Below are 15,092 nucleotides of genomic sequence, written 5' to 3' on the forward strand. Positions count from 1 at the left end.
AAAGCACAGAACTCTCTTTGGAAAAGCAACAGATCATTTTTAAGACGTATATCAGAAAAACTATTGTTTTGCCAAGATACAACATATAAAAAGATTTTTATATCTGACTCTGCCCATTAAAATAGCAAGACCATGTCCACCTCCTTCAGACACTAAGCTTAAACTGATTAGCTCAGGGCCTGGAGGCGGGTATATCCTGCTGGGAGGAGCCGACTTTTTTAGTTGCCATAGTGTCATACCTCCTAGAGACAGCAGCAGACACCCACGGTCTGTGTCCCCCAATGGAGCCGATAGAGAAAAGATTTTTATATCTGACCGTGCCCATTTAAATAGCAAGCCTCTGTCCATACGTGAAAAGTTTATTCCCAATGGTCAACCCCTTTAAGCATGCCATGCTGGTAGTAGGTTCTTTTTTAACTATCGAATCTTGTTCAGTAAAGGATGTTGTTATTTGTTGCTTTAGTATGCATTCAAAGACCACTGCATATGTGCGAAATATACATACCACAGATATGTTTAGACTTCCCATGCGCGATTCAGAACCTGGAGTACATAGGTACAACTGATGGCATAGTTTTGCAGTTGTGCTTGGGCTGGTCACATATTTAATGTCAGTCAATCCTTTAGCCCATGCAGAGGAACTCACAAGCCACATAAAGGCAAAAATGACTGTTATGATGAAGTCCTAGAAAAGAAATATTCCACAACTGAAATTTTTTAATTGCAAGAGCACACTACACGTCTAGGTAAAAAAAAATAAAAGGAAAAATAAAGAAAAAAAAAACACAAAATTTATAGTTTCTTCTTAAAACACTTGGTTTAGGGAAAGCCTAAGTGTCTGCCAAGTAGGTCTCACAGATGAAAGCTGATCATAGGTAATCCTTGGCACACAGGGCACGGTAGCTGTGCAGCACAGGAAACCCATGTCAGGCAGGCAATTATTCATAACTCATTTTAAATGTTCCATCAATTATTACACAAAAAAAAAAAAAAAAAATAATAATAATAATAATAATAATAATAATAATAATAATAAGTCACCTCATCACACTGACAGCACCCTGTCACAGACTTGCCAAGTCAGCAAGACCCATGGCTTGCAGAATCTCTGCACTGTCACATTCTTTAATCTTCTGCTGGCTTCCAAGCAATGCAGCTTCTTTATAAATGTGGGGGTGAGGGGGAAAACACCATGATGGCCCCTGGCTTCCAGATGAGAGGAGAGATGGTGCTAGGAAAGGGAGTGGATAGTATCTAGGGCAGTGGTCTTCAACCTGCGGACCTCCAGATGTTTCAAAACTACAACTCCCAGCATGCCCGGACAGCCATCTGTTGTCCGGGCATGCTGGGAGTTGTAGTCTTGAAACACCTGGAGGTCCGCAGGTTTAAGACCACTGATCTAGGGGGCTGTGATAACTGAGTGAGTGGAAGTCTAATGAACAGTCAGTCTGTTGGAAAGTGTAATGACTAGTACATGGGGGACTAGGATTTTATTAGACACTTAGCAGTAATGAAAAAGATTCTAAGTGCAGCTTCCACAGTAAATAACTAGACAGCCTAGGTTACTGACCAGGCCTATACCCAGAATTACCCAAGCCTAATGCAGGTAAATCTAACAAGTAAAAATGGTGCAATCCAGCTTCCTAAAACTTCAATGTTTTATTAATCCATTAAAAATAGAACAAAAAAAGTGAGGTGCAAGTTAAAAGCCAAATGAAACGCTGACGCATTTCGGTTTAAAGAAAAACCTTATTCATAGCGATGTCAAGGAGGACAGAGAAAATGCTGCTATTAATACCTTATCCTAGCAGGGAATGAGAGTGAGTGAGGTCCACCTATCAGAGGGCGTGGTTAGACCTCTTACCTGCTATTCGTTAATACAAAAGTGGACAGGTGTCAGGTACAACTCATATAGCTGTTATACAACCATAGTGATAAGCAGTAATATATAAATTTGACTTGCCCATAATCATAACACATAATACATATCTATTCATTTCCCAAATGATCTAATAGATACAAGCAAGATTGTTTTTATAGTCCAATCCTTGTGGAAATCTGGTGTCCAGACGGAGGATCCAAAACGCCTCCAGTTTGAACACCAGTCTACTCCAGTCACCGCCTCGTCTGGGCGGTTTAACCCTCTCAATTCCCTGAATTTCAAGTTGGGTTTTATCTCCAGCATGTTGTTCCAAGAGGTGTTTTGTGAGTCCCGATACGGAACGCTAGGGGTTAAGTGATTGGTTACGGAAGGCAAGATGTTCAGCAATTCTTATTTTCAGTTTTCTCATATTGTAAATTGCAAGATGTACATGTGGCCAGGTAGATAACATGTGTGGTGTGGCAGTTTATTATCGATTTAATGTTATAGCCGATATTCGTAGATGTAGATTTAAATTGTTTGGTATTCTTAATGAAATTACATAGGTTGCAACATGTATGGCCACATTTGTATGATCCTGTACAATGCAGCCAGCTTTGTTGTCTATTCGATCCTTTTCGGTGGTCACTCGGGGAGAGTTGGTTATAAAGTGATTTGCCCCTCCGGGGGACCACTCTAACTCCTGCACGCAGAATTTTGGAAAGAACTTCATCATGGTGAAGAACTGGTAAAGGTTTTAGAACAATTTGTTTAATGCAATCAAAATCTGTGCTGTATGATGTACTAAAGGTTAATGGATCTGTAGATAGTTTGTTCTTAGTTTTTTTTGATGATTTGTGGTTTTTTATTTAAGTAGTGGTTTTGAGTTGACAATATTAATAGCTCTTTGGATATCACTCTCCATGTAACCTCGTGTTTTTAATCGGTATGAAATATCATTACAAGTTTTTTTTGGATTCCTCATCTTGAGAGCAAATTCTCCGATGGGTAAGTTTAATTAATTACATGTCGTGGGTAACAACTGTCTGCATGGAGTAGACTATTCCCCGCAGTTTGTTTGCGGTATAATTTGGTATCAATTTTGTTAGTTTGTGGGTTACTGATTAATGTAATATCCAGAAAATTAGTACTGAGGTTGTCACATTGAATAGTAAATTTTAGATTATACTGATTAGTATTAAGAAAATCATGAAACTGCGTAGCTTGTTCCTCAGTACCCAGCCATATCAGGAGGAGGTCGTCCAGGTATCTCCCATACCATCCAATCAGGTGGAAAAAAGGATTGGTGGTATCAAACAGGACGACCTCCTCCAAATAGGCCGTATAAAGATTCGCCAATGACTGCGAGAATTTAGCACCCATCGGGCATCTAGTTATCTGAAAAAAATGTTGCAAATCAAAACGAAAACTTTTTTGCATCAACAAAAAATAAAGTACATCCAATATGTATTGTTTAAGTTCCTCACTATAGTTGCTGTATTTTTCAAGGTGATATGCCAATGCTATAACAGCAAGATTATGGGGAATACAGGTATAAAGAGCCACGATGTCTGCCGATAGCCACATTGCATTTTTCGGCCATACGATATTTTGTGTAGCCTGAAGCAGTGATTTTGTGTCTTGTATGAAATCCGGAGTGCGGGTGGTTAGGGGTTGTAATAGAGCATCCAGCCAAGCTCCCAGCTGTTCAAGAAGAGTCTCTATTCCAGCCACAATTGGCCTTAGTGGAGGTGGAAATTTGTTTTTATGAGTCTTTGGAAAAGCATAAAAGATCGGGCAGATGGGAGCAGTAGGTAGTAAATATAATTTTTGTTGTTGTGAAACAATATTTAAATAGACACCTTCTTGTAGCAGTTTATCTAGTTTAACCAAGATGTTTTTGGTAGGATCAAATTTGATCGGTCTGTATGTGGATTGGTCTTCGAGCATTTCCAAGACTAATTTATTGTAGAGTGTAGAATCCATAATTACAACAGAACCACCATTGTCAGATGGCCGTATGACAATGTTGGTATTGTTGCTCAATTCAGTTATTGCTATTCTTTGTTTCCATGTTAAATTATTGAAAAAATGGTTTTTGTTTTTATTTATTTCCAGTTCCTTTAGATCTCTTTCTACGCGTTGTTGGAATAAATCCATTGCTTCACACCTAGAGTTAATGGGATAAAAGGTAGGGTTGGACGTAGTGAAAAGAGCATTAGTAGTAATAACTGACTAGGTGTCTGGTGGTGAGTCTTGTAGATTAGTTAGTATCATAACCGAGGCTTGTTCCTGGAACGTACTTTCAAGAGGCATAAGGTTAATAATGCCTCTAGTAGTTAGATAATTATTTAGAGATTCGTCTGTATTCGACTCGACCGGAGTCTGTTCTTTATCTTGAAAAAAGTGCCTTTTAATGGTAAGTAATCTTACAAATTTGTTTATATCCACGATCGTAGAGTAAAGATCAAAGCTTTGATTTGGAACAAAACTCAATCCTTTTTCCAGAATTTGTAGTTGGGGTTCCGAGAGGATAGTAGCTGAAAGGTTGTATACAGGAAAATAATTTATTTGTAATTGTAGTTGCGTTGATATTTCTTCATTCTTGGATAGTGATTTCTGGTGTTTCCTGCCTGCCCGGTGTTGCCTTCGGTTACGCCTCGATGTGAGTCCTGGGCTCTGTTCACATGAGGCGGTACTGCATTTTTTGAATATTGGTAATTATTGGGTTACTGGCGAGTTGGTTCTTGAGCTCTGTTCACATAAGACGGAAATGCATTTTTTTATTGTTGGTAATTATTTGGTTGCTGGTGAGCTGACCCCCTTGCAAATTCCACTTCTGACTCTGAAAAATCTGTACAATAATCCGTTCCTTCAGTATCCGATGAAGAAAAGCTGACACTTTTCTTTTCTTTATTTTCCTGTGGGTACTTTTTAAGAATAGGCTTTGGTTTATGGTTGTATTTTTTATACCAAGTATAAACTTGATTATTTGAATAGTCCTTAAGGTCCCTGTTAAATTTGAGTTTCTTTAGTGTGGTAATGGATTCTTCAAGTTTTTGTAATGATAAGTTCATGTTCTTTTGTAGATTTTGAAATTCATTAGTGGTTTTGAAGGTTTCCAGAGATACATGAATATTGTTTATTGTCTCCTCCAATTTGTGAATTTTGATTTGTTCTCTCTCTAAAACGAGTGACATTTATTCAAACGAACATTTTGTGAGCGCATTATCCCATCTGGTATCAAATTCCTCATCATATATAGCAGTAGCTTTTTTACGAATCCTCAAGCCACGAGGGATCATAGACTTTTCAACATATTGTTTTAGGGTGGTTGCATCCCACCACACTCTAAGTTGTTGTGCCTTAGCATGTTGTAAATCCCACATTAATTTATTTAGATCAGAAGCACATGAAATATCAGAGTCCCCTGAAAAGACACTTGCTATACTTTTAATTCTGGAATCATTTTCTAATGTGTTATAGTCCATCTGTATGCTAGCATTTTCCTCCATATTCATTTAGCAAAAAAGATACGTATTCATTGAAAATGTAATTATACATCTAGTATTTATATAAATCAATGATAACCCAAGACATGCGTATGTAGCAATCAGGATATAGTTATGGTGGGCACGGCTCAAATCCGGATCCATACGCATGTCTTGGGGTATCATTGATTTATATAAATACTAGATGTATAATAAAATTTTCAATGAAAAACGTGTTGATCATTCATATGAATTTATGAAAAACTGTCCCACTGGAAAGTAGTTCAGAAATGACAATAAGAGATAAAGCGCCAAGAGGCAGAGATCGAGAAAGCAGCAAGAGGCAGAGATCGAGAAAGCGCAAAGAGGCAGATATCGAGAAAGCGGCAAGAGGCAGAGATCGAGGCTCTGGCAGCTGCGGCGGGACTCCGGCTGGGTCCCGCCACCGATCTCCTGCGCTGCCTGTGGCATTGCCAGAGATCACTAGGACATACGCATACGTGCCAGCGCGCGAACGTGTCGGCTGCTGGAACGTATGCATACGTTCTATAGCAGGAAGGGGTTAATAACTGGCAATGATGGATCAAAAACAGATAATGTAAAAATCTCAGACTATAATGGGATTTTGTAACGGCCGTTTAACGGACAATTTTAAGGGTTTTCATAACAGAACACTATACAGATCTTTAAAACTGATACATTTTACAGTGTGAAAGGAGCCTAAGAGACAGATTAGAGAGAGAGAGATAGATAACGTGATAAGAGATAAGATAAAGAGATAAGAAAGAGATAAGAGATAAAGATAAGAGAAAGCAATAAGAGAGATTAGAGACAGATTAGAGAAAGATAGATAAGAGAAAGCAATAAGAGATTAGAGACAGATAAGAGATAAAGTGATAAGAGATAAAGTGATAAGAGATAAAGTGATAAGAGATAAAGTGATAAGAGATAAAGTGATAAGAGATAAAGTGATAAGAGATAAAGTGATAAGAGATAAAGTGATAAGAGATAAAGTGATAAGAGATAAAGTGATAAGAGATAGCAATGAGAGAGATAAGAGAGAAGCTTCAACAGATGGTAAAAACCAGAGTGAAATTCCATGTTCGAATTTGCTTCTTTGAAAGTAGGCATATAAGAAATGTTATTAAATACACCTTCTAGTGCAATGCTTACTTACCACTAATATCCATCATACAATCCATGCAGCAATAAGAAGAATGTACATCATTATTTTTTACTGTATGTGACTTGATAGAGCATTAAACAGAAAAGTCACAAAATATAACCTATCCCTGCAATTCAGATACCAGGAAAAAAAAATACCTGTTTGGAAACCTAGCGTTAAGAGGTTTTCCCCTCTGATTAAGTTATCCCCTATTCACAAGATAGGGAACAACAAGTAGATCCCAGTGGTTAGACCCCCCACCGATCACAAGAATGGGAACATAACTTGCAGTGCTCAGTTTTGTCGTCTCTTGTCCTTTATATTCCTTGCCGGGAGCCGCGATTGATCAGTTGGTGCAGACAAATCACGGCACCTGGCAGGGAATATGAAGTTAGAGTGCAGAGATTTCACATTCCCCGCCAGGAGCCGAGATTGGTCTGTTAGTGCCAACCAATCACAGCTCCTGGAAGGGAATATGGGGTTACAGTCCCATGATTTCATATTCCCTGCCAGGAGCCATGATTAATTAGTCGATCCCGACCAATCACTGCTTACGGCAAGAAATATGAAATGATACTGTGCAAAGGCAGTTTTGCAGCCCATGTCTGAGCTGGCATAGATTTGTGGTGTTTTGGAGGGGCTTGTGAAATTCACACTTGTTACAAAGTGAAAAATTGAATTGCCTATAGAAAGGCAGTTTTTATTTTTTAGCGTACAGGCACAAGTTACAGACATTTCACATGCCAAATGTAAGTAAAGAAAAAACTGCTCTAAATTGAATGATAAATCTCCCCTGTCTGCATCTCGTGGGCTGATCTCTCACGTAGCTACCAAAAGGCAAATTAGTCATGTAAAATAAAAACTATGAATTATACATATAATTTTTGTAGAGAATCATAATACTTACAATTAATGGCAGTTTTTTAGAATCCTGATAAAGATGTCTAAATCCAAGATACAAAACAAGTGCGCCAATACAGTAAAGAAAGGCGAAAACTGCAATTGTAACATAAAATTCAGCCGATGAGGAATAATCACCAGTAAGATGCCACCCTGGAAGTTTCCCTGCACAAAATTTACCAGACACTTCTTGGAACAAGGCATTATTTAACCTAAAGGCACACATATAAAAAGAAAAACAAACATTACAGCTTTTAACTTAAAATAGAATCACATACAAATAAATTTAATAACTAACTTAACATGTGGGACCATCTGCTGGTATCCCCACTAAATTATGAAAACAGAGGCCCAATTCTCCTGTCAGAGGCAAAAGTGACTGGAATACAGGATCTAACCTCTTTGGTACTGTAGATGTTATTAACCACCGGTTCTAGGTAATTACATGGCTAGGATCAGTGAAGGAAAAAAATTATTTCATCCGCCCAAGAAATTATCAATCTATAATTTTAATGGTAGGTTTATTTAACCCCACAAGGACCAAGGGTGTACCTGTACGCCCTCTGCGTTTCCGTTCACTGCCGGTATCCGGGCAGTGAACGGAATGGGATGCCTACTGAAATCGGCGGCGGAGGTCCCTTACCTGATCTGACAAGTGGCAGGGGTCCCTGGAGGCAGGGGTCCCTGCGAGGGCCCTGGGGGTGGCAGCACACAGCAGGAGGTAAGCACTGTTAGCCTCCTGCTGTTGCTTAGCAACAACTCCCAGCATGCACAGCAAAGGGCATGCTGGGAGTTGTTTTGCAACAGCTGGAGGAACAACTACAACTCCCAGCATGCTCTTTGGCTTTCTGTGCATACTGAGAGTTTTAGTTTAGCAACAGCTGAAGGCACACTGGTTGTGAAACAGTTTGTTACCTAGCTCAGTGTTTTGCAACCAGTGTGCATCCAGCTGTTGCAAAACTACAACTCCCAGCATGCACTGACAGACCCTACATGCTGTAAGTTGTAGATTTGCAACACCTTGCGGCAGACTGGTTGCAAAACACTGAGTTAAAGAGGCACTGTCATTGTTAAAAACTTTTCATATATTGCAGGACTCATTATAATATGACATTTCACAATATACACCTGTTAAAAAAAAAAATAACATTTTCACCTGAAATTCAAGCTCAAAATAGCCGGCACTAGGGGTCGCCTGTCTTTTAGCCAGACAGACTAGTCTAGATTTGACAGCATACTGGATACCGGCCATAAAGCATACCGGTATCCAGTATAGGAGATTTCTATTGAGTGTATGCAAAACTACATATAAAGGATGTGTGGACATGCTGGGAGCTGTAGTTTTACAACAGCTGGAGGCAACACTGCTCTAACACAGTTATTTACAAACATTGCAGCTTCAGTTGTTACTAAACTACAACTCCCAGCATGCTGAAATAGTCAAAGCTTTCTCGGACTCCTGAATGACAAAGATGTTGATCAGACATTCAGGAGTCTGTGAAAGATGAATGACACACAGTGGCAGCTATGCTGATTAGCATCCAGCTTTACTAGGAGAAGATAAAACAGAACATGTATTCATAAAAATGCTGTATTTTTATCTTAAAAATATTGCACTAATTTTATAAAGATCTCTTCTTATATTTATACATTTTATCCTGTTATGAATTCACTATAATGTCTTCTGATTACTGCAGGCAAGCTCCAAGTATCTTCCTCTGTGTAACATGACACAGCATAAAACCAGAGAGGAAAGGGTTACAGAGTAGAGTACTGATTGGCTGACTGCCCAGGCTTGCTCCTGTGAGGGAGACAGACTGACAGCTTGCACAATGAAAAACTAACTCACCAGCAGAAAAATGCTTATATCTTTTATATAGGTCCGAGACACAAAAATGATATGCACATGATCAGGATTGGGTCCTGAGTAACATATCACTTTTTTTTGCACTATGACAGGTACGCTTTAAGTAACAAAGTCTCAGTGTTTTGCAACCAGTGTGCCTCCAGCTGTTGCATAACTACAACTCCCAGCATGTATGGTCTGTCAATGCATGCTGGGAGTTGTAGTTTTGCAACAGCTGGAGGTTTGCAGCCCCTCCCCCATGTGAATGTACAGGGTACAGTCACAGGGTGGGGGTTTACAGCGAGTTTCCCACTGCAGGTTTGAGATGCAGCCAATTTTCCACCACAGCAAAAACTCCCAGCGGGAAACTTGCTGTAAACCAGACTGTGTAAATGGACCCTAAAAACCCTACACAAAATAAAGAGTAAAACACTACATATACACTCCCTTAAACAGTGACAACCCCCAATAAAAATATTAGCGTTTCCAAAACTGAGCCTCCAGCTGTATGCAAAACAACAACTCCCAGTATTGCCGGACAGCCACTGACTGTCCAGGCATGCTGGGAGTTTTGCAACAGCTGGAGGCGACCTGTTTGGGACACACTGCCGTAGGGTATTTTGGCGGCGGAGGCAAGCATAATGCTTACATCCCGGTCCATCCCTATGCAAATCCCTAATTTAAGCCTCAAATCCGCATGGCGATCTCTCACTTTGGAGCCCTGTCGTATCACTTTGGAACCCATTCAAGGCAACAATTTCGTGCCACATATGGGGTATTTCCCTATTCGGGAGAAATTGCGTTACAAATTTTGGGGGTCTTTTTCTCCTTTTACCCCTTATAGTTGGGGTCTACACCTGCATGTTAGTGCACTAGCATGCTGTTGTTGCCCCATACTTTTCATTTTCACAAGAGTTAAAAAGGAAAAAAAGACCCACACAATTTGTCGGGTTGGGAGTCCTAGGATGCAGTGGTTACTACGTATCTAAAGTTGTCAAAGGAAGGTCAACCAGTATATAGGATCATGGGCAACAAAGGCAAATAGGGTACATGAAGAGCAAAGGCCAGCCCAATCAGGCAAACCCCACAACACAAATTGCTGAAAATGTACTGCTGGCTTCAATAGAAAGGTGCCTGATCACAGTGCATCACTATCTACTACTTAAAGCACCTACTCATGAGGGGATCAGAACTGGACCACAACGTAATAGGAAAAAAAAGTGGCCTGGTCTGATGAATCAAGTTTTCTTTTACAACACACAAATGACTGGGTACACTTCAGGAAGAAGGTAAACCAGTGCAAGATTCTGCTGGGAAACCTTTGATCATCTCCCTTTCACAATGAGATCAATGTATTAAAGTTTAATCAAAGGTATCAAAGTTACACACATTTTGGCTTAGAAAACAGCTCCATAATGCCTGTTAGAAAGACAGTGGTGGTCTTTAAGGGGTTGATGTAATGTTTGGGCAGAGTATACCACCATGTTCAAGGGGGTTAAGAGTACAACTTTAGAAAATTTGGTAGCCCTACCCATATCTCAGCTCTCAGAACTGCCTAAATTTAACATGATGCTGCTAACATTCCTTAGATTCTGGTCCTTGCAAACATAAAAGCAACACACAGCTGCTGAATATTTTTTTAGTTGCAGCCTAGGCCTGTGAATCAATGGTTCTATTAGATCCCAAAAGCGGGCCTGAGAAAGCAACATTTGGCGGGAAAAGTCGCCCGGCGTCCGTCCTCTCACCATTCTGCTGCCCTGCTCCTCATTCCCTTTTTGCACCTCTCAGTATGAATAAAGTCTGGAGGATTGTTTTGCTACAAGACGTGGTGAGCACTTTCATCTATATTTCTACAACGTTCATTATTTGAGGCTGTGTCTGTCTGCATGAAATTGCACCACCTGAACACGTCCACAGGGCTTGGAGTTCACAGCCAGTATTGAGGGACCTCTACTTAGGAGTAACAGTGCTGAAGTGTTTTTGTCTTGTTATACAGACTATACACAGGGGTGTGGAAATGTAATTAAAAACTACTTGTCCACGGGACTAAAACGGAGCAAAATCTACTTGTACAGACCAATTCTCGCTTTTACACTCGTTTTTTCCTCCCTGCCCTATAATAGCCATAACTACCTACTATAATGATATCTTAATTTTTCAATAACATTCTCTGAAACAAAAACAAAAATATTGGTGAAGTGAAGCTGAAATAGTAAAAGATAATTTTGCAGATTTGGTGGTTTTCTTTTCTGCGCCATTTACCTTATGGTTGAGCTAACATGTTATTTTGATACTTTAGGCCGGCCTGATTACAGCAATACCAGATTTGTATAGTTTACATCATGTTTTACTAATAAAAAAATAAAATAAAATTGGAGTTCCTGTAGCTTTTCTAAATTTTATTTTTTCGCATACCAGGCTGGATGAGGGTTCATTCTTTGTGCCATAATCAGTTTTTTGTATCGGTAGCATTAAGTGTGAATTTTTTTTTTGATAAAAAAAGTTTAAAAGACACACATTAACCCCTTCTATATTAAAAGTTCAAATCACCCCCTTTTCCTATATAAAAACATGTAAACATAAAAATAAACATTTGGTATTTTTCTTACATTTACGTCATTTACTGTACGGGATACATAATGTTATATTTAAAAAATTCGTACAATTACACACGCAGCGATACCAAATGTTTATTTTTATTATGTTTACATATTTTTATATAGGAAAAGGGGGTGTTTTGAACTTTCAATACAGAAGGGGTTAATGTGTCTTTTAAACTTTTATCAAACATTTTTTTCACACTTATAAGTCCCCTATAATGGATCGCCCCCCTGCCATCACGGCACGGGGCGGGGGGGGTGGGTTTCCACCCCACTAGCCCACCAGGGAGCATTCACATGTCCCTTTAGACGCTGCCGTCAGCTTTGACAGCAGCAATCTAAAGGGTTAATAGCCAGCTGCGGCGATCGGGATCACCACATGCTGGCTATTAGCGGCGGCCCCCAACTACTGAAAACAGCCGGGGCTGCAAAGTATGGTGCGTGCATGAGTCCGGAGCCTTCTCCATACACCCCTCTGCGCGCTGCTGTGCTTGTCGGGGTTTTCAGGTCCGGCCCTGCTTGACCGAAGCAGGGCTAAGGACCTGAAAAATTCACCTGCCCGGCACCCGGAACTGCATGTCCCAGGCGATAGGAATCCCCCATCCCTGTATACAAGAAAAAAAACAAAACACTAAGGGTTCAATCACACATACATGATCTGCTGCATATTTTAATGTAAACTAAATGACTGAACACAGGTTCAAATCTGCAGCAGATCTGGTATGCGTGAATGTACTAGGGCTGCCCGATATATCGCAAAAGCAATCAAATTGCGATTTTTGCAAATTGCACACTAGGTATCCTGGATCCGGGGGGAGATTTGAAAACAGTCCAGGAAATGTGACCATGGGGGGGCGGAATGTGACAGGAGGGGAGGATAAGACGGGGGGGGAGGGGCTGGTGGAAGAGGGAATATGACGACAGGAGTGTGTGGATGGATGGGAGAATATGACGGGGCGGGGGGAATGTGATATGGATGAGAATGATTGGGGGGGGGGGAGATGTGAAATGGGCAGTGGACATAAAATAAAATAGATGGATAGATGTGAAATGGAGGAGATTGGACATGTTTATTATATCACATCGCATATTGAAATAGCAATATTTAGGCCCATAATCGTAATCACAGTTTCCCCATATCGTGCAGCCCCAGAATGTACCCTAAAGTTTATTCTGAGTCTACACACGATTCTGTTGATGTTTATAGCTGCATATAGTGCATGTGGCCCTTACTGTACCTTTGTATGTATCCAATTTCATGTTAAGGCATATGGACGTTTTCTCCTGTTAGATTGGCGTGCTCAATTGGACTCTGTATGCTTCTAGTGAAGACTGTTTCTGTACTACAAATGCCAGAAGAGCCTGTACGTCTCTGCACTAAGAGGCCGTAGATGTTGTGTGCATGAGCCCATACCTAGAGGCTTCTCTTCAGTTCTCTTGCCTTTTATATCCCTAATATTTTCTATACTTTACTCATGGCAAACAATAATCTAAAGTACAACTTACCTAAAGGGATACGTAAACGTGGCTTCAATAGTTCCATTCAGTGTATTATTTTCTTTGCAGGTAACAAATAAACTGGTTTTACCACTGTATCCCCCACATGTAGCAAATGAGAAGATTGAAAAAAACTTGAGGAAAAAACAAGAAAAAAAAAAAAAACAACAAAAATTAAAATAGTACGAGGCTTGCATTTCAAGGGTTATTCAAACAGATATTGGCATCTAAAACATAAGCCAGTGTAAACCAAGGCATACTGGCAGTGGGCACATGGAGCTTGCAGGGGTTGTTCAGGATTAGGAAAACGCTTCTTGTACCACTCTTGTCTACAGCTCATGTGTGGTACTGCCGCTCAGTCCCATTCCCTTCAATGGAGCGAAGCTGCAATACCAGACACAACCTGTGAACAGGAGTGGTGCAGTTTTTACAAGAAACTTTGTGTTCCAAATCCTGGGCAACCGGTTTAATGGACTGAACATATTCACCTCGTGACTACGTTCAGTCCTTTTTCTGAACATAAACTGTTATTTTTTGGAACCCAACAATGACTGAACATAGTCACATGAAGACAAGCTTGACCTATAATACTCAATGGGTCTGCTGCTAGTACACCTTGGTATACGTCGGCATACCTTTTTGACAGGTTGACGACAGTGGTGAGCAGAACTACAGTAACAGGATCTAAGGGATCGGCCGCCAATTAGTTTAGCCTAGCCAGTTTAATTAAAGGGAACCTGGCATCATGATTGAGACATGGTAGGAAACCTTTTTAGGATGCCTGTTCTATAATACTTATGACTGGTTCCCTTTAAAGGAGATCTGTAGTGCTCTGAACTTTATCCCCTATCCTTCAGATAGGGGATAAATTTTAGATCGCGGGGAGTCAGAGCGCTGGGGCCCCCCGCAATCTCCTGTACGGGGCCACAGCAATGTACAGGAAAGGTGGCGTTCCGTCTCCGCATGATGTGGCAGCCGACACGCCCCTCCATGAATCCCATAGCAATACATGGAGGTTCGTGCTGGCTGCCGCGTCATGCGGGGACGAAACGCCCCCTTTCCTGTACATTGCCGCGGCCCCGTACAGGAGATCGCGGGCCCCCTCGCGATCTAAAACTTATCCCCTATCCTTCGGATAGGGGATAAAGTTCAGAGCACTACAGATCTCCTTTAAGATTTAAAAGCGCTCCAGTTGCCTGGAAGTCTAGGATGACAGCGAGGTATCCTAGGACTGTACCTATCTTTTCTGGGCAACTGGAGCACTTTGAAATTACAGCCAATACGGCTAGGCTAAACTAAACTAAACGATGGCTGATACTTTGGCTGAGGTTATTGGAGTTTTGCTCACATCTTCTTAATGTATACATCTGATGCATTCTTCAAATGCAGTGTGAACCTAGCCTAAGCATATGATATTACATTAAGGAGGCACACTGGCTGGCAAACACTACATTGAACTGTACATTTTTGCACATCTATTTTTTAAGTGTAGAATAAACAATTGAGCTCAGATGGGTACAATGGTACTACACCAGGATAGTAAATCATTTGGTATTCAGGAGTCTAAGAAATTGGTCGACAACCCACGTTCCCACTCTTGTAACTGGCAGTGGGCTTCCCCGCTGCGCGTTATGCTAGCATTCATTTCAATGAGTCTGCTGACAATCTGACACTATTGCAGACTGTCCGCTGACCCATACAAGTGAATGATAGCATAAATCGCAGTGGATTT

The 15,092-nt window shown here is 40.5% G+C and overlaps 1 protein-coding gene across 1 annotated transcript in view; it reads right to left on the reverse strand.

Annotated features, from left to right (window-relative positions):
- SYPL1 (synaptophysin like 1) overlaps positions 1-15,092 on the reverse strand; it is a 33,547-nt gene that overhangs the window by 11,969 nt on the left and 6,486 nt on the right. The window contains exons 3-5 of the mRNA XM_056573577.1: positions 13,370-13,494; positions 7,425-7,629; positions 506-685 (exon numbers count right to left, since the gene is read on the reverse strand). Coding sequence (XP_056429552.1) covers positions 506-685; positions 7,425-7,629; positions 13,370-13,494 — 510 coding nt within the window. The remainder of the gene's footprint in view (positions 1-505; positions 686-7,424; positions 7,630-13,369; positions 13,495-15,092) is intronic.

The sequence above is a fragment of the Hyla sarda genome, chromosome 4, assembly GCF_029499605.1.
Source record: "Hyla sarda isolate aHylSar1 chromosome 4, aHylSar1.hap1, whole genome shotgun sequence".
In the NCBI taxonomy this organism is placed as follows: Eukaryota; Metazoa; Chordata; class Amphibia; order Anura; family Hylidae; genus Hyla; species Hyla sarda.